The sequence below is a fragment of the Myotis davidii genome, unplaced genomic scaffold, assembly GCF_000327345.1.
Source record: "Myotis davidii unplaced genomic scaffold, ASM32734v1 scaffold18, whole genome shotgun sequence".
In the NCBI taxonomy this organism is placed as follows: Eukaryota; Metazoa; Chordata; class Mammalia; order Chiroptera; family Vespertilionidae; genus Myotis; species Myotis davidii.
In genome coordinates this window covers 8708055-8732159 of record NW_006292696.1, presented here as the reverse complement: position 1 = coordinate 8732159, position 24105 = coordinate 8708055, and the positions used below count along the sequence as shown (strand labels likewise).

The 24105-nt window shown below is 49.5% G+C and overlaps 1 protein-coding gene across 1 annotated transcript in view; it reads left to right on the top strand.

Annotated features, from left to right (window-relative positions):
* Positions 1-24105, top strand: part of CCNJL (cyclin J like) — a 45889-nt gene that overhangs the window by 1348 nt on the left and 20436 nt on the right. Inside the window, exon 2 of the mRNA XM_006766311.2 lies at positions 21520-21733. Within this exon, the coding sequence (XP_006766374.1) occupies positions 21520-21733 (214 nt within the window). The remainder of the gene's footprint in view (positions 1-21519; positions 21734-24105) is intronic.

Genomic DNA, 24105 nt, shown 5'->3' with positions numbered 1-24105 from the left:
TACACAGACAGGCCCCACACCCAGTGCATTTGCACCTGGTGTCCATGGGATTCTGCTTACAAAGTCACCAGCTCTTCAGGGATGTTTCCTCATTTGGGAGTAGCTGTCTTTCAGCTAATTTATTTTTTCTTATTTTCTGGACCTACTAAGTCCGTCTCCGTCTTGTGTTGCTCGTCCAGGCTGTAACTTTCCTTTGCTTCCCTTGGGCTTTCCCTGGGGTAGAACGGTCAAAGTGTAGCGTATTCTGGGCATCTGGAGAAGAGATCCGGTCTTGGTGGTTCAGTTAAAAAGCAGGGGCAGTGGGGTGGTAGACCCGGCAGTAGTGGTCCTTTTGTAGAGGTGGTGGCTGAACGGATTAGCGGGGGCTGCCCTGGAAATTGGGTGTCCTTGCTTATCATGGGTTCGGGTGGTTGCTCATAGAGTGGGAGGAATGGCTTTGACCTCATTTGTCCCGTTCCAGCAGGAAGGATTTCTAAGAACAGTATAAAAACTCAACCAGCTCAGTTATCTGAGAATCCTGTCTTTTGTATGTAAGTGAGTGTGTTTTTTTCTCTCTTCCAGCCACTCAGAGGAGCAAGGCAGGCAGGTCTCATTAACTGTGCCTCACCCATGCCATAGTGCCAGATTAGTTCACTATCTTGAGGGCTTGTTCAGGTTTTACAGGTTAGAAATAGAAAACTAACTTGGGGTTGATGGTCCGGGGCCCCTGTGATTTGAAGCTGGTCCTACGGGGTGAATCCTGGGTTCCTTTGGTTATAATGTCTTACCTCCCCAGTATATTGACTGTTTTTCTCCTTTATTTCTTCTCCCTGTTCAAAGAACATACTTCTCGAGAAAAATTGGCTTAAGGGAAAGAAAAGCGAAGACTAGAGGGGACCAGTATCCACACTAGCCTCACCTTTTTTAAAAAATATATTTTATTGATTTTTCTACAGAGAGGAAGGGAGAGGGATAGAGAGAAACATCAATCAGCTGCCTCCTGCACACTCCCCACTGGGAATGTGCCCACAACCAAGGTACATGCCCTCGACTGGACTTGAACCTGGGACCCTTCAGTCCGCAGGCCAACGCTCTATCCACTGAGCCAAACCGGTTAGGGCAGCCTCACCTTTCTTAAGGAGTGAGGGCTGGCCTTTTATTTTTCCTAAGAGGAATTTGATTCTGCCCTCCTACCTTGCCTCCCACGCCCTCCCACACTGACCCCTTTTCCGTTCCTTGAATAAGTCAAGTGCATTCGTGTCTCAGGGCCTTTGCACTGGCTGTTCCCCCCGTACTTGGAGTCAGCTTTCCTCTAATTCCGTCCCTCCGTGCCAGTCTAGCAAATCATCCTGTTGTATTTTCTTTATTGCATTTACCAGCACCAGGGATTATTTCCTGTTTATTATCTTTCCCCCCAGAATATATGCTGCACAAGAGTAGGCCTGCACGTGCCGTGTTCAGTGCCAGGCCTCAGTGCCCAGAACAGAGCCTCCCCGGCTGGTGTGGAATGATGAGAAGAATGACTCATCTGTAAATGGGAGAAAATGTTTTATAGGCCGTTAGGAGAAAGTGAGAGAACCTAACAACTGTGGTGACACGTGGCAGGGACATGGCAGGCGCCGTGGCTTTCCAGTTACGATTGCTGCATGTGAGGCTACGTTCCTTCCTTGTAGTGCATGGTCGGGGTAAGGCTTGGGGTTTGTGACCACCCTCCAAGGGGTTCACACTTGTGGCTGGCAGCCCTTACAAGAAAGACATGGTTATTCCATTGGACCATTGGTTTGGAGTGTGATTAAGGCTGGGAAAGTCAGCAGTTTGGCTAAAAGTTACACACCTGCTGAGGTCTGGGACCCAGGAGCCAGACCCCATCAGCAAGGTCTCTCACCAGCCCGGATAAGGCATCCTGACTGGTAAAGGAGAGAACGGACCCTTTTTGCACCATATCCCTCTGGAGAAGTCTCTCTCTGCCCTCCCTCTCAGGCTGCCTGTATTCCACACTCAGCCTTAAACTTCTTTCATCATCCTTCCTGGCCCATTTGCTTCTGCTGGAGCATATGTAGGTTCTCCCTCCCTTACCTGTGCCCCCTCTGACCTTTCTGCAGGGGCTGGGGGTGCCAGCCAGTACAAGGGAGTCAGTTTTCTTACCCACCACACCTGTGCCCTTGAACTTCTGCACTTACCATGAGGGAGGAGCAGATCATCACCAGGCTGGTCGTGACAGTGAGGCTGTTGGTGATGATGTTTTGATAAGAAGGTATATGCCCTCATGAATATTCAGATTTAAACCAAGAGTCACCTTTTTTTTTTTTTTTTTGTCCCTGAAAGATGCATCCACAAACGTTCAAAATTAATAGGGTCTTAAATCCAACAATGGGTGGAGGGCCACCTTCTTTGTCCTTCAAGCCTCTTCCCCCTCCACCATGGTTCTCCGTCCCCAAACTCAGGCTGTTTCTCTCACAGTCCTTGTCACCCTGTGTAGTAACTTGTCCTAACCACTCAGCTGTGAGCTCCTTGCAGGCATGAGGTGTGTCTGGTGTCTCGGCATGCCCAGACCAGTGTCCCGTGTGGAGAGGGACTCAGGGGTGTCCACCGCCTCACCTGCTGCAGGCACAGCAGTGGGAGAGCTCAGAAGGGAAGGACCAGGCTCAGATGGACTGTCCTGGGGCATGTCGAATGGCTGTGCAGGACTGCTTCCCAGGGATCCTAGTCGGGTCTTTGGCATGTGCCAGGAGACACCCTGGCCTGGCTGGCTAGCTTGTGTGAATAGCTATGATGCTGGCTGTGGTGCCAGGCACAAGACCAGGTGGAGGCTGGCTCCAGCTTCCTACAGGCTTGCATTTTCTCCTCTCAGATAATTCGGGGTGGGGGATGGTGGGGGTGGGGACAAGGAATGGGGGAGGGATTAGCAATGGAATTCCTCACAAGAGCAGATTCACTGGCATTGACCAAAGTCCATCGTAGGGATCTTAGGACAAGAACTACTGGTTGGGCCCAGATCATCACCCCCAGACTTACGCCAGCAGGTCCCATTTTTCTCCTCAAATTTTATCTCCTAATGACCTGCAAATAGAACTTGGTCTTCTCTCCTTTTGATTTACATCCATTGGGCATCATTTTTAATCTCTGATTAGTAGGAAGAAGTTATGTGAGGAAGCAAAGAAAATGTTCAAGGACCCTCATGCTGTGATTTAAGTCTTGAGTATATGGAAGACTTTCTGACTATGGAGATTTGCAGATCCTTGTGGGGGGCGGCGGGGGGGGGGGATCATACCCTCCCAAAGTCATGTGACAAGCCCTACTTGGCATGACCTGGTAGTTTTATCTTCTGGGGCCACAGGCTTCTCCTTCTCCATTGGGTGTTTGCCTGCTCCCAGGACGGGAGCCACGGAAGACCTTGGGGGTCTTCTCACCCTGCCCAGATCGGAGCTCTGCAGAGCCAAATGCGCCTTTCCTATTCCTGAGTGTGCTTCCCTGCACACCTAAAGAACTGCAGCTGCGTGAGACCACATTTCTTGAACCAGTGGACAGATGAATGACATTTTTACTGATTTGCGACTGAATTTATTCACAGATCTTCCAAAACACCACCAACGAAAAACAATGTTTAGTGATGAGAATGTATGTGGCTTCTGTTTAGTGAGCATTTACTATGTTTGAGGAAAGGTGCCAAGCACTGGAATATGTATTATCCTGCTTACTCCTCAGTGCTGGAATTGACGCCGATTTATAAGTCAGAAACTTCAAGACGCAGAGGGTGTGAGTTTGAATAAATTTATTTAAAAGAACATTCATTTTTTAGCAGAGACTAGAGGTACAAGGCAGGGAACACGAGCTGCCATGTGTGACTGTAGGGTCTGTGTTTCAGTTTGTTACAATGGCTCTACTAGAGCTGGGTTCTAAAACACCATCCCGGGAAGCTAAAGCCGAGGGCTCTGGCCTTGCTCTGGGCACTGGGAGGGGCTGATTGCACAGCTTTACTTATTGGTGCTGGTGGGTCCCGCGCCTCCCCTGTGTGTCGTGCATCTCACCTTGAAGTGATTTGGCCTTCGCTGTTGCCTGTCCCGGTGGTGGACATGGTGGGCTGTTCTGACTTGCCACCTTGGGGCCTCCCTCTGTTGCCTGAACTCTTTTTGTTGTTGTTGTTAATCCTTACCTGAGGATTATTTTTCCATTGATGATTTTCAGAGAGAGTGAAAGGGAGGGGGAGAGACAGAGAGAGAGAAACATCGATGTGAGAGAAAAACATCCATTGGTTGCCTCCTGCGCACACCCCAACTGGGGCTGGGGATCAAGCCTGCTACCAACGTATGTGCCCTTGACCAGAATCAAACCTGCAACCCTTCAATCCATGGGCTGATGCTCTAACCTCTGAGCCAAACTGGCTGCGGCTTGCCTGAACTCTTGACAACTGGATGTGATAGAATCTCATTCCAGCTCCACCCCTTGCCCACATTATTTTCCAGGGACCTCTAAAGCTTGCACATTCTTTTATTTCTCCCAACATTAATATTTTTTCTTCTCACTCCTCCCTTTAAATTCCTTGAACTTCTTCCTTGCAAGTCTGAACATCTGTCTCCTTATAGCAATTGGCAACCCAGGTCCATGCTGGAGGATTTGCCTAGGTCCATGGTCGGCAAACCGCGGCTCGCGAGCCACATGTGGCTCGCGAGCCACGGTTTGCCGAGCCGCAGTTTGCCGACCACTGGCCTAGGTCATCCTGGATTGATTTTTCTATTTCCTTTCCCTCCTTTTGGATTTCTGCACCCCCAGGGGGCAGTTCTTTCCAAATCATGAGATATACCCAGCTCTACCCATAAGAAAGCATTCCAGACACTGGAGATGGCTTGCATCTGCCCAGCTTAGTTCCAGGAATGTGTCATCCAGGCTTTTCAAACTCAAATGCTGGCTTTAACAAACCCTCACCTACTGACAGGGCTGCCGTATGCTTGTGGTGCTCAAGTTGTTATATTGTAAATCAGCAACCCGACATTAGACGCCTTAATGAGCCAAATTTTGGAGTCCTTTATTATTACACCAGCGGGCTTAGAGGAATATTGTTCCCAAAGTCTAAGCCCTTCATGGAGGGAGCTCTCCCTATTGATACTTTTTTTTCAGTCATTTGTCTTCCAAATTTGGAATGAGACTTCCGGACCTTCTGAGAAAGAAGGCCTGCGTTTTGACAAGGGCCATGAGACCATATCTCCAGGCCTGGCCCGGCACCAGCACTGACAACTCTGTCTGGGGCATAGCTTCTGACCTCTCTGGAATGGGACTGGTCTTATTTTTCCTATTCTTTAAGCAAGCAAATGTTTACAGAAGCCAAAATAGCAGCGTTAAAATTTCAAACAGCAGTTTTTACACAAGGTAGAGGTTACTATGCTTCAAAGTGACCTGAAGCAACTGGCCCTCCAGGTCCTTCCTGGAGGCGAAGATGGGGCTGTTAGTATAAAGAGGAGTTTCTTGCTGTCCAACTTGCTGAGATGGTCTGGACCAGGGGTCTTCAAACTACGGCCCGCGGGCCACATGCAAATACAAATATTGTATTTGTTCCCGTTTTGTTTTTTTACTTCAAAATAAGAAATGTGCAGTGTGCATAGGAATTTGTTCATAGTTTTTTTTTAAACTATAGTCCGGCCCTCCAACGGTCTGAGGGACAGTGATCTGGCCCCTTGTTTAAAAAGTTTGAGGACCCCTGGTCTGGACTGTCCCTGGAGGTGGGTACGAACAGGATGGAAGATGGGTGAGAAATGGAGTTGGGAGGCTGGAAGAGAGACCGTGATTCAAGGTGGTGTGTAGCTTGGAGACTCCCTGACTCCCATGCTTCACCTCTGAGGACAAAACTGAATCAGAACTTGGCATCCTCTGTTGAGCTCTTCGTCTTAGAAAATGAAAACGCTCAGTGTGCCCAGAACGCTCAGCCAGGACTGGGTCTCGGTGCATCTTATCTATAGAAGAAGCAAATGATCTTGGAGCCTTACTTTCATCTGCAACCCAGGACAGTGAGCCCTGCCCCACCTGCCTCCCAGGTGCCCCAGGAGAAAGGGGGGTGGGAGCACTCGTCAACCTCAGGGGCCTCTGGGTTGTCACGTGGAGAAGGGGCTTGGCGGGCGCTCTGGTTGGCTGGGGCAGCCTGAATCTCTGAATAAGGGCAGGACTTTAGAGGCTTCGAGCTGGCGCGGTGCCCTTGCCCTTGACTTGCTCTTTGTCTTCCTAAACCACACAGCCCCTCGGGTGAAGGGAGTGCAGCCAGCCATTGTCTAGTGTGTCTGAGCACCTGGCAGAAGGAGGTGACACTGTGGTTCTGCTCTTTTCTCTCTTTTTGTTTCGCCTTTTATTAAACACACGCACAAGTGTGTTTTCTTGCTTGTTTAGGAAACTGCAAACATGAATACCAGCAAACAGAAGAGAGTAAACTTCCCCCACTTGGAAGTAACCTCTGCTGGCATTTTGGTATAGATTCTTTTTTTGGGGGGAGGGGGGGTTCATCATGACACTGTGGTTCTGCTCTTTTCTCTCTTTTTGTTTCGCCTTTTATTAAACACACGCACAAGTGTGTTTTCTTGCTTGTTTAGGAAACTGCAAACATGAATACCAGCAAACAGAAGAGAGTAAACTTCCCCCACTTGGAAGTAACCTCTGCTGGCATTTTGGTATAGATTCTTTTTTTGGGGGGAGGGGGGGTTCATCACAGTACTTTTTTTTTTTAAATATATTTTATTGATTTTCCACAGAGAGGAAGGGAGAGAGATAGAGAGTTAGAAACATCGATGAGAGAGATATGTCTCCCTTTACCCCATTCACCTCTCCCTGGCTGCTCCCACCCTCCAGCACATGCCCTAACCCTCCTACTGTCTGTGTCCATTGGTTATGCTTATATGCATGCGTATGAGTCCTTTGGTTGCTCTCTTACTCCCCCTCCCCTCCCCATCCCCTTCCCTCTGAGGTTTGACCGTCTGTTCAATGCTTCTCTGTCTCTGGATCTATTTTTGTTCATCAGTTTATGTTGTTCATTATATTCCACAAATGAGTGAGATCATGTGATATCTATCTTTCTCCGACTGGCTTATTTCGCTTAGCATAATGCTCTCCAGGTCCATTCATGCTGTTGCAAATGGTAGGAGTTCCTTCTTTTTTACCGCAGCATAGTATTCCATTGTGTAGATGTACCACAGTTAATCCACTCATCTGCTTAGGCTGTTTCCAAATCTTAGCTATTGTAAATTGTGCTGCTATGAACATAGGGATGCATATATCCTTTCTAATTGGTGTTCATCATAGTACCTTTTTATTTTGGATTTTTTTTAAGTAACATTGAAAAGTATCTTGCTCAGAACACTTTATTTCGCAGTATACCACGCACCCATTTTCATATCATTCTTCTCCACACAATTCCTAATTATCAGACATTAGCAGAACATTAGAAATTATTGTGTCTATTTAGAATACATAATTCAAGAACATGGTAAAAAAATCAAGCTCTGTATATTGTGAATAGGCTTCCTTGCACCCCTGTCCCATCCCCCTAGTTTCCCTCCCTGAAAGTTCCCATCATCCCGATTTCTTAGGAATCCGTCCGGAGTTATTCTCTATATAAAGAAACACAAATGTTCCTAGCCGGGTTGGCTCAGTGGATAGAGCGTTGGCCTGGGGACTGAAGAGTCTTGGGTTCGATTCCAATCAAGGGCACATGTCCTGGTTGCAGGCTCAATTTCCAGTAGGGGGCGTGCAGGAGGCAGCCGATCAGTGATTCTCATCATTGATGTTTCTATCTCTCTCCCTCACCCTTTCTCTCTGAAATCAATAAAAATATTTAAAAAAAATTTTTTAAAAGGGAAACACAAATGTGTGTGTTCTAATACACGTAGTAGTATAATTTACACACTTTCTTTTTGCCATTTGATTTTGTTTAATGTTTACATTTTAATAATTTAAATATTTTATGTGAAACCACCAAATAGAAGCTCCATGACCAAAATCTTTTCTGTTCATTGTAACAATAAAGATATATAGTAGATACTAAGTAAATTTGTATTTAATGAATGAATGGCATATTTCTTTTTGCTCATTTTCTACCCAAACATATCCATTTTATTTTACAAAACTGCCATCTTAGCATATTATAACTTAATTTGTTCTTAACTGTGTATACTAAATAGCTTTCTATGTCAGTAATTATTCTTCTGCAATATCATGCATAATGTTTGAGTGCATGGATATACTATGATCTGATTAACTCATCTTGTTGGACATTTAGGTGGAGCTGCTTATTATTTTAATTGAAGTATAATTTGTATGCAGTCCAATGCACAGACCTTAAGTGTGCATGCAGTTTAGAGTGTACAGTGAGTTTTGACCAATATCTGCACTCATGTAACTTCCACCATAATCGAGATAGAGAACCTTGCCATCAACCTGCAGAATTCCCAGTGCCCCTGTCCATCTTTCACCCATCCTGCTCCTGGCCCCAGGCAATCCTGATCTGCTTTTTGTCTCTGTCGACTAGATATTTAGAGCAAGAGGAAGGGAGAGGGAGGGAGAGAGAAACATCGATGTGAGAGAGAAACATTGATTGGTTGCCTCTCACACACACTCCTACTGGGGACCGAGCCGGAAACCTGAGCATGTGCCCTGACCGGGAATTGAACTGGGGACCTTTCGATGCATGGACTGATGCTCCACCAACTGAGCCACACCAGCCAGGCCTGGGTAAAGGCTCTTTTGAAGTAACAACCATGCCATTATTATACCTAATGATATTAACAGTAATTCATATTCCCCAGTTGTCTCAAAATTGGTTTTTATAGTTGGCTTGTTCAGTCATGGTCTAGATAAGGTCAACGCATTCCATTCTTAAAAACTTATTAAGTCTTTTATACTCTAATGATCTCCTTGCCTCCCAACCCCTTAAAAATATGTTTTTTTCATGATTTTTGGAGAAGCCAGGTCATTTGTCCTATTCTTGATTTGGCATCTTATTTCTTCATGGTATCGTTTAACTTGAGTTCACTAGTAACATTTAGTTTATATACTTCTATGCTCTTGTGGGATTTTAACCTGCTTGTTCTCTAGCTCTCAGCTCAGACATCATTTCCTCAGAGGTGCCTTCCCTGAGTCCCAGACAGGGTCAAGGCGGGGCCCCTTGTTATATGTTCCAGACCACCCTGGGTTGCTCCTTTACCACTCAGCGCAATTTATAATTATTCACTTATAAATACGATTATTTCGTTTGGATCCAGCTTCCCAGGCCTGTGAGGGACAGGCAGGGGCTGCGTCTTCCCAGGTCTAAGCAGTCGTTGCAGATGAGCAACCCCTCCCCACCCCACCCCCCCATGCACACAGACACACCACCACCACCACCAGCATCCGTATGTGCACATCATGAGTGCCTTATCTGAGGTCTGTGCCTTACGGCCTACACATTGCCTTCCTGGACTCCACTGTCGAAATAGTTCTTGCTGTATGTGGGGTAGGTAGTATGGCTGCCAGTAACTCCATCCTTCTGGTAGAGAAATGGCCTCCAAGGGGTCAGGAACTTGGCCAGGGTCCCCTTATTACGTGGGAGATCTGGAGCCTTAAAACTTTGCAATGTGCTGTCCAGAGTCTGATTTGCGACAACCAGAGGAATTGCAACCAGCCTTGAAGTCAGTGATGGTGTAACATGAACTTCCCCTTCAGTGGGGCCGACACTCTGAGCAGCTACTGAGGAGGGGAGAAGGCCCGTGGAGGGGGTGGGGAGTGTTAAGCTGTTGGCTCTGAGCTGAAATCTCTTGTCGCACATTTTAACACATTTACCTTACTATTCTCTTTTTCTATCTTTGTGTTTTTCCCCTGAAATGGGGCAGACATACCCCATTATCCCGTAATACTTCAGGGTTCATTTTGTATGGTTACTCTTTTTTTTTTTTAATAGTTTATTGATACTTAAAAGAGAGGGAGGAGAGGGAGAGAGAAACATCAATGTGACAGTACAACATCAATCGGCTGCCTCCTGCATTCCCCCTGCCAGGGATCGAACTTGCAACCTGGGCACGTACCCTGGACCAGGAATCGAACTGGCAACCTTCAGGTGCACAGGACAATGCCCAACCAACTGGGCCACACCAGTCAGGGCTCATGGTTACTCTTAAGCTGGGGCATGAAGTAGTTTCTGGGGGAATTTTTGTCAAACCACTACAATATCTTCCCAGGTGTTAGGAGGCCCTTTTGGGAGGGGGAGGCAGAGGGGGTTCAGCGTTCTGGTCAGGAAGGAGGAAGCCTAAGGGACTTGAGTATTGCTGGCTGTGCGTCTGCAGAAGGCAGAGTTCTGGTTTATTTCCTTGGACCTCTCTGTGGCTTAGTTGGCAGCCTCTTTATCCAGCAGCCATTTACTGAGCCCCATGTGTAACCTGCAGACCCATGGGAGCCTCCGCTAGGACTGGGGGCCTCAATGAGAGAAATGACTACTGTCCACATGAATGGGTGCTTGCTTGACATACATCCCCTTCCATTAATGAAGTCCTCAGACAGCCTACTCTAGTAGGTACTGTAATTATCACCATGCTGCAGATGGGACTTGCTAAATTTACTCGCCTCACAGGGTGATCTGATCATAAATTACTAGGTTGTGGTGGGTAGTCATGCTCCAGGCATGTTGCCTTTTAGTAAGAGGTTTATCTTTGTCTTAAGCCCTGTCCATTGTTTCTGTTTATCTATGTTAACACACCTCAAGAGACACTTACTCTTGTTAACTGCCCTTAATCCAATCCCCCCCCACCACCTAGCTTTCTCTCGTCTCCATGTCAATTTTTTTTTTAAATATATTTTTATTGGTATCAGAGAGGGAAGAGGGAGAGAGAGATAGAAACATCAATGATGAAAGAGAATCATTGATTGATCGGCTGCCTCCCGCACACCTCCTACTGGGGATCGAGCCTCAACCAGGCATGTGCCCTGACCATGACTTCCTGGTACATCAGTCGAGGCTCAACCTCTTAGCCACACCAGCCGGGCTCCAGGTAATCTTCTTTATTCCCCCTCCTTAATTTCACATGCATAAAGGAAGCTGCAAAACTGTTCATGTCTGGGTCATTTGAGACCTTGCTCCCTGGCATATGTTTAATAAACACGTATAGAACTTCAAATAAATAAATAAATAACGTATACAAGGCCACACAGCTCATAGAGGGCAAGGTCAGGATTTGAACCCGGGCTTCTAACCACTGTACCAACAGTGACATCCAGTTGCCTAGGGAAGTATGAAAAGCTAAAAGAGGAGGTGCTGTGTGAGCTGAGTACGAAGGATACGCAGAAGCTGGCTGGGCAGAGAAAGGTGTGGAGGAAGTTCATTACCAGGGCCCAGGGCAGCCTCTGATGGTCACACATCAGTGACCTTCGGGCGGCAGGCTGGTGAGTAGCCAAGAGAGGGAGACCGGTCAGGAGCGTTGGCTCTGGGGAGACGGATCTCCCTAGGTGTCTGCGCTGGTCCGCAGAGCCCATGGAGAGCTGTGAGGAGGGTGTGAGGAGAGAGGGATGGATCCCTGGGAAATGGCCTTGGCCTCGGAGACTGGGTGTTGGCAGTGAATCAGAGCCATGGCATCTGAGCCAGGGCAGGAACTAGGGAGACTCCAGAGTTTCAGGAAGTAGGGTCCAAAGGACCAGCTAACAAGAAGAGGGAGAGATTTCAGGTTTCTTACTAGTTGGAGCAAAGTGATTTTCCGTTGCTGAGCACGATGGGCCTTTGTCATAGCGAGCGTTGTTCTTAGGAAGCTCCTTCGAGCAATTGCTCATTTCTGCGTCAGTTGTGCCATTTAGGGTTGGTGAGTGCATCCCATGATCTTCCCACAATGACGGATAGCCTCACGCGAGTTTCTCAGAACCTATCTCGTCGGTAAGCAATGCGTGACTATAAATGGTGAACAGAACCAAGCTCTCTGCCTTCGCAGAGCTTGTCGTCAAGCATCAGGCTTGCAAAGCACAGACAGGTGCCCAGGAAGTCCGGTGCAGTAAATCTGGGAATAGGGAGCGAAGGAGATTCCTCAGACGGCCTCACACTGGACGGCTTAAAACGACCAATGTTTGTTCTGTCACGGCTCTGGAGGCTAGAAGTTCGACATTGGGGCCATGCTCCCTTCAAAGGCCTTCCTGGCCTCTTCTAGCATCTGGTGGCTGCTGGCAACCCTTGGCTTGTAGCTGCATCGCTCCTTTTCTCTGCCTCCATCTTCATGTGGCCTTCTCCCTGTGTCTGTCTTTGCCCCGTCTTTCTTCTGAAGATCTGTGTTTGTTTTCCTTTTTCATAGGGACATCAGTCATTGGTTTAGGACCTCATTTTAACTTGATTGTATCTGTGATGATCCGATTTCTAAATAAGGTGATATTCTGATGTTCTGGGTAGATGGGAGGTTTTTTTGGTGGGGGGAGGGGCACTGTCCAATTCAATACGGGGGTGGGGGGAAGGACATTTTTCCATAAATTCCCAGGAGACTCCAGTGCCTGAGGTCAACTGACTACAGTTACAGAAACCTTGAACCCTGGATCCACAGGGGAACCAAATCCCAGCTGGAGCGATTAGTGGATGGTGGTGGTGGTTACTGTACTCACCTGTTTGGGGTGCGTGTTGGCATCAAGGTGCCCAGGAGGCAACATCAGAGGGAATCTGGAAATTGGGGATGGGAGTCCAATGTGTGGAATAAACAGCTTTTGAGGCCACAACTTAGGAAGGATGACCCGGAAGGAAAGGAGGCAAGATCCAAGGGTCGGACCTGTCCTAGAGAACCAGCATGGAAGGGTGACCCCTGTCCTAGATAACGGGGAAGAGAAGAGGGGCCGTGAGAGAATGAGGGGCAGGCCCAGCAGAGAAGCGGTGCGGATGTGGTCATATTAGGACATTGCTGAAGTAATGAACTTGGGTGGGGAAGGTTGCAAAAAGGCCGTGTGTTGTCCATGGAGGCGTTGTGGGGGCACAATGGCGTGGGTGGGAGGGGGACCCCCGATGGGGTGGGCAGACATGTCTTTGGGCACAGTTGAATGCCTGGCAGTGGCTCTGGCTCCTGGGAATGAGGTGGGTCTGGAGCCGGCCCCCCTGCCCTTTGCTGAGTTCAGTGAGAGATGTGGTTGGTGGCTTGGGGTGACCTTTCTCCCTCTCTCTCTCTCTCTCTCTCTCTCTCTCTCTCTCTCTCTCCTTAAAGGAAGCTAAAGGCCTTACGTCAGCAGGAGGGGATGTCACTGGCATTTTTTTCTTCATGTTGAAATAGTGTTCCCCAGAGATGTTAATTCTTTACCGAAAATGCTCCCTGGGTTTATGAAGCAATGGGGCACAGAGGGGAAGGGGGTGATCCTCCGGCCTTGCAGGGCCTCCCAGTTCCGAGGTGTGTACTCCTGTGGCCTCTGAAGACCCAACCTACCCCCTCCCCTTTCTTTTTCCCTTTCAATTTGCAAGTCTCCACTTCCTGTTGGTCACCTTGGTTACCTGTGGTGTTGCTTCATGTCTTGCTACTCTTTGTTCTCAGGCAGACTCAACCCTGGAGCTGTTTCCCAAGCAACTGGCCCGGTGCCTGGAGGCCCAGCCTCCCTGGGGAGGCAGTGGTGGGCAGCAGTGAGGATGAGCATGGCCGTGGCGGCCTGCGCGGAGGAGGAGAGCAGAGTGGTTTTCTTTCTGTGGCCGGGGTGGGAGAGCAGCTCGGCTCTGCTGTGCACCTTGTGCCGTTTATGGAATGGTTGTCACACCCCCTCTTCTCAAGAGGGTAGGTGTTGGGGTGGAGGGCCTGAATTAAGTCACAACTGTCAGGGGTTTTCGTCCCATGAGAGGGAGAAGTGGGGCGGGGGTGTGAGCAGAGAGCCAAGACTGGAAGGACAGATACCGACACATGTGCATGCTCGAAGTTATCTCCTGCTGGTGGGTTGCTGGTGATGTTAATGTTCCTTGTACTCATCTGTATTTTCTAAAATTTCCATAGTGATCAGATATTTTGTAATTGGTTCCATGTAGCATTATTTTTGGAAGGAAAAACCAAACCTAAACTATCCTGTGGAGACCCCGAAACATAGTGTTAAGAGCACAGGGTCCGAGCCTGGCTGGTGTGGCCCAGTATTTGAGTGTCGACCTCTGAACCAGGGGGTCACGGTTCAATTCCCGGTCAGGGCACATGGTTTGGGAAGCTCCCGATTCTCTGTAAACACTGACCTGCTTCCTCCTTAGAAATCCTCGGGTGCTGATGGGTAGACTGAGTCACGTTCCACCCCAAGGCACGGACAGAGCTCTCTCCTTCCCTGGAGTCCAGCATCCCAAGCTCCTTGTACCTCCCTGCTGGTCTTCATGAGGGTTTGGAATTGCTTATTATGATTATTAGTTTTATTTAACCTAAGATTAGGAGCAAATAATTTTTTCTTACCTTTTCAAGTACTTGCTGTTCCCCAAATTTGGAGGTTTTGGTGATTATGGACATCTCTTTTGTGTCAGGTATTGGGGGTCCCAGAGCTGGACAAGATTAACCCTGTCCCTGCCCTTACGATGTGTATTATCGAGGGGTGAAGAACAGTGGATAGATGGATGGATGGATGGATGAATGATGGATGGATGGATGAAAAGTTCTTGATGTTTGGGGAGTATCTGATAGGGGCATAACCAGGAAACACTCTTTTCAGAAGTGACTTTTGAGCTGAGATCTGAAGGAAGAGTGGGTTAATAGTGAGGCAATTAGAAAAAAACACAGTGCAGGACACCCAGGGTTAAAGACTTTTCTTTCTTCCCTAATATGAGTCCATGTGACCTGCAGACTCCTCTGAGGTCAGCCTCAAAAAGCCAGCAGAGCCTGTGTGTGAAGAGCACACACTGAATTCCCCCCCCATCTGTCCTACCACAGTGACAGGCCAGGGTCCCTGCCCGGCAGTCCAGGCTCCCGGCTCGGGGTCTTTTGAACGGCACTTGGGCTGGCCTGGCCCATACTCCCAGGCGCATCTGAGCCCAGCGTAGGTGTGGAGTGTTGGCCACCTCTGCTGAGGTCAACACGGCAGGGAGGGGGACAGTGGTATCCTCGGAAGCCCTCCAGGCAGCCCCTCCCCCTCGGTCTGGAGCTGGCTTTGGGCTTTCATGTGGGTCGTGATTCACTCGTCCTTGGCTTTTCTCAGAGTGCTGTTCCTCTCAGACCATCCTCTTTCTGCTCTGGACCTCCTGGGAGAGATCTTGGGCAGCAAGAAGAGTGGTTTATTTTTGTTTTTTAATCTTCACCTGAGGATATTTATTCCATTGATTTTTTTAAGAGAGTAGAAGGGAAGGAGGGCGGGGGGCGGGGAGGTGGGGGGGAGAAACACTGCTGTGAAACACATCGATTGGTTGCCTCCTACACATGCCCCAACAGGGGCCAGGGATTGAACCTGCAACCGAGGTACATGCCCTTGACCAGGAATCCCATCCGTGACCCGTCAGTTCACAGGCTGATGCTCTAACCACTGAGCAACTGGCCAGGGCAAGAAGAGTGGTTTCGGAAGGACTCTAGCCTGTCTTGACTCCCACCACCTTCCTTTCCCCCAGAAGGGCTCCTCTGGTCTCGGGAACGCCAAGGCTTCCCTTTCAGGGTCCAGTTTCCCCCTCCCTGTGGGTTGCCCGGGGGAAGGCTGCAGGGCTGGGTAGGGGACACCTGGGGGAGAGAGGGCATAGCAGACCACAGGCAGAGGGAGGATCCCCCCCAACCCCCTACCCCCCGTTGGTGTTTACTCGGGTCACACCTGTGTTCATCATGCAAAACACTCCATTCAACAGATACTCAGTAGCCCTCACTGTGCTGGTTCCGGGGGTACAGCCAGGACCAGGAGAGAGAAGTGGAGGTCACATTCTGGGGGGAGTGGGGGGAACAGTTAATAGACAGGCAGACGCTTCGGTCAACAGGAACTGCTGGCTGTGGGGCCGTATGGGTGCTATGAGCGGCCTGAACAGAGACCCAAAGGAAGAGAGACGGCCCCCGTGTCCAAAATGGGAGTCTGGTGAAGTCACGGCACAGCCGTACGGGGAAAGGCCAGGCAGCCAATGAAACATTGTTCCCATGTGCCTACCCCCTTGTAGATTATGAACCCGCCTTGTTTGCCCAGAGAAGCATCTGAAGAATCCACATAAAATGTAACGGTACTTCTCTCTGCAACAGGGCTTCTCTCTGCGTGAGGGAATATAAGTGCTATTTGTTATTTGCCACTTTTGAAAATCTGCCAGCTGAACACATAATTTATAATTAGTAAAAGGAAAAGGACTACTTCTGGGCCGAACCCTGGGCGCCTTTGAGGCTTGTGAGGATGACGGGTGTTTAGCACAGTGGGGCTGTTACCATTACAGGGTTAACTCTGTGGAAGGGATGATGTGATGTTGAAGGGAAGCTGGGATGCATTTTGAGTTTGGCCTTAATACGGTGGGTGGGTGCCTGCATCTCTAGTCCCTCTCTCTCCATTTTCCCTTTCAAACTGGAAGCACAGTAATTGAAATAATAAAGTGCTTATACAGTGAATAATTTTTTAAAAATCCAGACAGTGTTGAAAAGCATGAAAGTAAAAATCACACGAGGTCCCAGCGCTCTGAGATAACCCATGCTAACATTCCAGTGTGTATCTAATAATTTTTTCTACCCTGTTATTGTTTTTTAAAAATGAAATAAACTACTGATCCCGCCCCCTGCCACCTCCACCCCCGAACTCCATCAGGGCCACCTGTCCCTGGGGCCCCGCCTGGTCATCTGCTCACCTGGGAGCACATGCTCTCTTGTGTGTGACTTAGGTGATAAAGAGCCAGCAGCCTGGGAGGGAGTCAGGAAGCCTCTGCCGCCCCTCCACCGCTCTACCCCTCTTCATCTCTGCCCTCCCTGCAGCCTTATGCTGGCCACACTGAGAGGAAGGTCACCCTGCCTGGCTGGCTCCTGCCCGCTTCCCGCCCGCTGGCTGCTGAGCGCCTGCCAAGTGCCTGCCTGGTCCCGGAGTGCTTTCCAGGCCGCCCGGCCGAGGAGGCTGCTCTTTTGTTTCTGGAATCCAGGCTGCTCAGCAGAAGGGGCTGCTTCGTGCGCCCGGCTGCGGTGGCCTTCAAGCTGACTCAGGTCAAGAGTGCTTTGAGGGGAAGGCGGCTGCTTAGAGCAAAGCCCTTGTCATGAATGCCTTCCCCCCTAATTGGGTTAAGGAAGGAACCAGCTGGACCCGGGAACCAAACAGGACCAGCACACTGGCGTCCCGCATTGCTGTTCATCTGCCAACGAACCGCCCTCCTCTGAGAGCCGGGAAAAAGCGTCGTTCCACCGTCCAGAGCAGAGCCTGACAGAGGCAGAAACCTCAGCTTCCCTGAGGGCTGATTGCCCAGCTTGCGGGAAAGGCCGCTAAGGCTTCACATGTATGGCAGCAATTTTCCAGGTGAAGACACTGGGGTTCGGAATCCACATGCCCAGGCTAGTAAATAGTGGAGTTGAGATTCCACCACAGAACTGCCTGTCTCGACAATCTCTGCCAAGCTGCCCGCCCCCCCCACCCCCCGCCACCATGTTGGGGAAGGAGTGTATTTGGTACAGGAAGGGATGCCGCTGTATTCTTTTATTTCTTTTTAGTAGACTTTGTTTTTTAAGCAGTTTGGGGTTCACAGCAGTATTGAGCAGAAGGTACAGAGATTTGCCATATACCTCCCTCGCCACCCCCCCCCCCCCCCCCCACACACACACCTGCAGAGCTTCCCCTATTATCACATCCCCCACCAGAGTGGTACCTTTGTTACAATCGATGAACCTACATTGGCACATCATTGTCCCTCAAAGTTTACATTAGGGCTCACTCTTGGCGGTGTACATTCTGTGGGTCTCGACAAATGTTTACTCACATGCATCCTGGCGTGTATCCCTCATTATAGCATCATCCAGAGACGCTTCACTCCCTAAAAATCCCCTGGGCCCTGCCTGTTCATCCCTCCCTCTCGCCCAGCTTCTGACCACTGATCTTTTTACTGTCTCCATCGCTTTGCCCTTTCCAGAATGTCCTATAAATGGGATCCTAGAGTATGTAACCTTTTCAGATTGGCTTCTCTCACTTAGTAATATGCATTTACATTTCCTTTATGCCTTTTCATGGTTATTCATTCTTTTCCCCCTGTGCCAACATGTTTTGAGCACCTGCCTCTGTGCCAGGCACATCCTGGGCACTGGGCAAGTGGTGTAAGCAACATGGGCATGGCCCCTGCTCCCCAGAGCTAGAGTTAAGCAGGGAGAGAAACATAAGTAAATATTTGACATTGGAGAACAGCGTGCTAAGAGAGAGAACAAGGGGGCCTGATTGGGAATGAGGAGGGGTCGAAAAACCTTTCTTAGGAAGGACCATTACACCAGCATCTGAGGGAGGAGCAGAAATGGGGATGAAGAGCATCCCAGGCAGCTGCCTGGCTCTCAGATTGCTGCTTACCCTTGAGACTGGCCTTTTCCAGGAAGCCCTGCCTGCTCACTCCTTCTTGACATGCATTGCTGCCCCTTCTGGAGGTCCATAGCTTTTGCTTCTCTGCACCGATGGCTTCCTGTGAGAATCTGCTCAGGCCTTTTCCCAGGGAAGCGTACAGAGGAAAGACCGACAGTGTGCTGCTTTGAGCTCTGTTCTCCCAGTTGGCACAAAGGAATATCCAGAAAGAGTTAAGCTTGGCTGAGTTGAGCAGGGAGGGGAGTCAGGATGCTGCATATCTGACCGATGTTTTGGGGCTTTGAACTGCCTCGATGAGGGCAGTGCAGCCAGGCCGAAGTTCACTTGGCTGATTTCCCGTAGCTGCTGGGACAGAGCCCAGGAATCTGAGATTGTGGTTGCTTCTTGTCAGGAGCCTTAAAGCCGTAGGGCTCAGAGGAAATGCACCAGTAGCCTGCAAGCTCGTGGGGTGGGGAGGCGGACTGCTGTTGAGGGGAGCTGCGGCCCCACATTGGCTGCTGCTACTAGCTGTCAGGCCATGACCCAGGAGGAGGCTGGCTGAGAGATCATGCTTGGCCCCTCTATCCCTGTGGACACCCTGCTCTAAACCCTTCGGTGGCTCCCAGTTACCTTCAGGATGGGACAGATATCTTAGCCGGGCATGCAAGCTGGGACCTTGCCACCCTCCCAGCCTGCTTTGTCCGGGCAGACCCCGCCTGTCTGGTTGTTCCACGCGCTCTAGATTCCTAGATGGGACACCTGTGTGGCTTTGCGGTGGCCTTCAAGCTGACTCAGGTCAAGAGTGGTTTGAGGGGAAGGCGGCTGCTTAGAGCAAAGCCCTTGTCATGAATGCCTTCCCCCCTAATTGGGTTAAGGAAGGAACCAGCTGGACCCGGGAACCAAACAGGACCTGCTGAGCGTTCTTTCCTTCCTGCATCCTCAACAGGTCAAGTCCTAGATGTCCTTCCAAACCTCGGCTGGATAGATCTCTTTTCCTTGAAGTCCCCACTGACCTGCTGCTCTCGGCAGACCACCACACCTTCCTCTGAGTGCTCTGGGCACTGAGTACTCACCCCTGCACGGCTGTCCGTCTGCCCTCCCTTCTCTGCCCACTCCCTCCTTTCAGTTCCTCATTGATAGTTATTGGGCACCTCACCATGTTTCAGTCACACTGGGGTGATGGGAGTTTGAAGTCCCATGGTTGCTGAATAAATTCAAATAATGAAGATGGCCCTAATCCAGTGATGGCAAACCTATGACACGCGTGTCAGAGGTGACATGCGAACTCGTTTTTTTGGTTGATTTTCTTTGTTAAATGGCATTTAAATATATAAAATAAATATCAAAAATATGTCTTTGTTTTACTATGGTTGCAAATATCAAAAAATTTCTATATGTGACACGGCACCAAAGTTAAGTTAGGGTTTTCCAAAATGCTAACATGCTGAGCTCAAAAGGTTCCTGCCCTAACTGGTTTGGCTCAGGGGATAGAGCGTTGAACCACAGACTGAAAGGTCCCAGGTTCAATTCCAGTCAAGGGCATGTACCTTGGTTGCAGGCACATCCCCAGTAGGAGGTGTGCAGGAGGCAGCTGATTGATGCTTCTCTCTCATTGATGTTTCTACCTCTCTATCCCTCTCCCTTCCTCTCTGTAAAAAATCAATAAAATATATTTTTTAAAAAATAATGAAGATGAAGAATACCCAAAGAAGTCAACCCACAGAATGGGAGAAAATGCTTGGAAATCATATATCAAAAAGAAATTAAGCTGGGATAAAAGCGTTTCTCCAGGCTTATAAAATAAATGAATGAATAAATAAAAGGTTGAAAAAAAAGAAGGATCCACTAAAAGACTTCCAGTCTCGGATCTGTTGCTACTTAAATAGAGCCAGCGGGAGGTGGGGGAGTGTTGTTATAGGACTATTTCAAACTCAGGTTCTTCCTATGTAAACATAAGGCGAGGAACTAATTAATTCAGGCTCTGAGCACTTTCCGTGGCAAAGTTCTGGGCTCCCGAGAGAGCTGTGCTTTGGCATCAGGCTCTCTGGGGGGCACAGCCAGGAGAGAAGAGATCCCAGCATGATCTCAGTTCCAGCCTCACTTTCCCAGGGTAGACCTCCCAGTCCTCAGACAAGATGGGCCTTCTCACCGTGGCCAGAGCTGTCCTTCCTAGTCCACAATTCTGTCAATGTCTTAGTTGCTCACCATCTCTCCTACCGGCCCATAAACTCCTTGTGAGTGGGTAATGTGTCCATCTTATGTTTTCATAACAGCTTTACTGAGATATCATTCACATACCATGAAATGTACCCTTTTAAAGTCTACAGCTCAGGGCTTTTTGTACATGAGTATTTGGGAGTTCTTTGTACTAATATTTTAACAGCTGTTGTACGTTGAATTATATATGTACATATATATATTTCAGAGAAGAAGAGAGGGGGCGAGAGAGAGAGAGAGAGAGAGAGAAACATAGATGATGATGAGAGAGAATCATCGATTGGCTGCCTCCTACACAGACCCCCGCTGGGGAGCGCTCCCGCAACCCGGGCATGTGCCCTTGACTGGAATCAAACTTGGGACCCTTCAGTCCACAGGCCTACGCTCTATCCACTGAGCCAAACCGGCTAGGGCTGTACGTTGAATTTTTTTTTAATTGTCTCTCACAATCCCAGCCACAGAGGGAATCAAGCCGTGGACCCTGAGAGGTTCCTGTGTGCTGGGTGCTTTATATGCATCTTCCATGTCATCCTCAGCTGCTGAGGAGGAAACAAGGTGAACACAGGTGACCAGGGGGCACAGCTTGTTTGGTCAGCAGAACCCGAATTCGGATGTGGGTCTCCTACATCCTGTTGTGGCCTGTGTATCTCCAGGAGTTATCCTTTCCCTGGGAATGGAGCCGGCTGCCTCCTTCACTGGCCCCTGTCATTGGGAAGGGCCCTGACACGTTCTGAGCCTGTGCTCGGTGAGGGTGGATGGGGCTCGGTCCAGGAGTTCCTGGAATAGCGGGGCTGCCATCCTGGGTCTCGAAGGAACGCGAACAGGATGTGGAGGGAATGGGGAATGGGTGCCCTTTAACCAGCCAGAAGGCAGGCCCGCGCTCTCACCTCTCTGGGACATCGAGGCTCTCGGGAGGCGGCCCTGACCACCCTTCTGCCCTGCCCGTTCCAGGAACTGAAGCTGCCTGCCTTCCGGGCCCACTCTCCGCTCCTGAAGAGCCGGCGGTTCTTTGTGGACATCTTGACCCTGCTGAGCAGCCACTGCCAGCTCTGCCCCACAGCCCGGCACCTGGCCGTCTACCTGCTGGACCACTTCCTGGATCGCTATAACATCACCACCTCCAAGCAGCTGTACGCCGTGGCGGTCTCCTGCCTCCTGCTCGCAAGTACGTGGAAACCGCTCCTTCCCCTGGGCTGCCACCTCCTCCGTGAGCCTGGGTGCTCCCAGGTCTTTGTACATCTCCGTGGTCTCTGCACATCTTCTCTGCTCATCCCAGCTGAATGGGAGCTAATGTCATTAGTAATAATCATCAATATTTTCTTTAGCATCTGTAATGTACCAGGCTAAGTGATAAGGATTTTAGCATCTTGATCTTTTATTTTTTATTTCATTTTTTATCCCCACCCGAGGATATGTGTTTTTTATTGATTTAAGAGAGAAAGGAAGGGAGGGAGCGAGGGAGGGAGAGAGAAAGAGAGAGAAACATCAATGTGAGAAAGAAACATCAATCAGTTGCCTTCCATATGTGCTCCAATGGGGGAATCGAACCCACAACCTTTTGGTGTATGGGATGACGCTTAAACCAACTGAGCCACCGGTCTGGGGATCGAGCCATGTACTTTTAATTAACACCCACTTCCTTATTAAACAGTGACTTTCAGGGAGGGAAAGGAGCCTGAGACATAGTAAGGCCTCAAAAACATATATATTTATGGGATAAATGACATCATGGAGCGAGGGTTTCTTTAAAGCTGGCCTTCCACACTTCTCCAGGTTGCCCTTAGTATAGATACAGGTGGACTGACAGCGGAGCAGAATGCCCCAAGGTGGCCAGCGGCCATCATAACACTCCTTGGACATCTAGTATTTTCCCCTTAAAATTCAATCCGATTTTATAGTTTCCACCACAATATGTGATTGTCCTGTTCCCCCGCCCTTGGGTCCTGCTGTTGCCATAAGGAGATGGCACCTGGTTTCACCTGTTTCTCCAGTGGCTCTGTCTGCTCCCGGCAGCCTGCCATGAACCCCCATGGGCACGGGCACGGGCACCCAGTTCCAGAAGCTTTAGACTTTTCAAAATTACGTCTTGTTTTCCACATTGGCACCTTCCACCTGCTGTTGTTTATCATCCCTTTAGCTGCGTTGGGCTCAGCCTTCCCAATTTGTGATTTTCTCTGCCTTGAGCCAGCTGGGTTTCCCATGCTACACAGAGGAGCCAGCCTGGCTGAGTCCACCCTGTTGGCTGCCTCAAAGTCCCCATCAGCATGCAGCTCTCTTTGGTCTTGGGAGGAGATGTGGGGCGTGTGAGACATCCCTGTCAGCGGAGGGCAGAATGGGCATCGCATTTCAGGCGGCCCAGGAGAAGCCCGCGCCGTGGCCTTTGGCCTGCCGCTGTCTGTGATCTGTGGGCTGCATCGAGGCCCGCCGGGGGCAGGGGACTTAGATTTCCATGGGGCCACGCAGGCTCTCCCCCAGCGACTGTCTGGGGAGCTGGGACACATGAGGCGCACACTGGAGACTCCTTTGTGCTGCTGGGGCCGTGGCCGATGGAGGGGGCCCTGCAGACAGAGAGGCAGACGCCCCCACCCACATGTCTGAGGGCAGCAGCCAGCTTGGGCGGCAGGATGGGAGTTTTCAGGACACCTGCCATATGCTCAGAGGCCCAAGGGAAGAAAAGTTTCCATGACAGCCTGAAATCCTATTCACTCCTCCCTGCCCTCTCCCCAGGCGGACTGACTGTCAGCCCCAAGGGGGGTCACCTTGCTGCAGGGCGTTTGAAGTTCTGTGAATTCTATACCCAATAATTCCCAGATAGATAAGAGGAGCCACAGTTCTTCCTGCCCCCACCTGTCAGTTCTCAGGTTTTGAGAGCTGCTTCCAGACAAGGGCCTTTGCACAGATGGAACCTTTTCACCTGTATACAGGCTCGTCTGCCCCATAAAACGGGGTTGGGTTCAGAACCCATATCCATAGGCCTATGGAAGTAGGTGGAAAGAGAAACAGCATGTAGGTTGTTCCATAGTGGACCAGTGGCAAAGCCACCCCATTGTCATATCTGAGTTAATTGTTTGGATTTCCCCTACTTAATACAGGACAGACTAAAAATAGTCTAGCTATAAATATATTATAAATCGAGTAGACTCCTTGTATCTTTCATCTCATACAGCACCCCTCTCCCAACTCTTTTTTGTTGTTGTTTAAAAGGATCTTTTGAGCCTGGCCAGCGTGGTTCAATGGTTGAGCATCAACCTGTGAACCAGGAGGTCAAGGTTTGATTCCCAGTCAGGGCACATGCCACGGTTGTGGGCTCAATCCCATGTAGGAGGAAGCTGATCAATGATTCTCTCTCGTCACTGATGTTTTTCTCTCTCCCTCCCTCTCCCTCCCTTTCTGAAATCAATATATATATATATTTAAAAGGAAAGAAAGACTTGAAGATTTGGGCATAAGTCATGTGGTCTCATTCAGAGACTTAAGGAGAGATGAGTAGTGACATTTTTCTTGCAGCTGGTAAGCTGAGGGAGAGGCCCAGACACA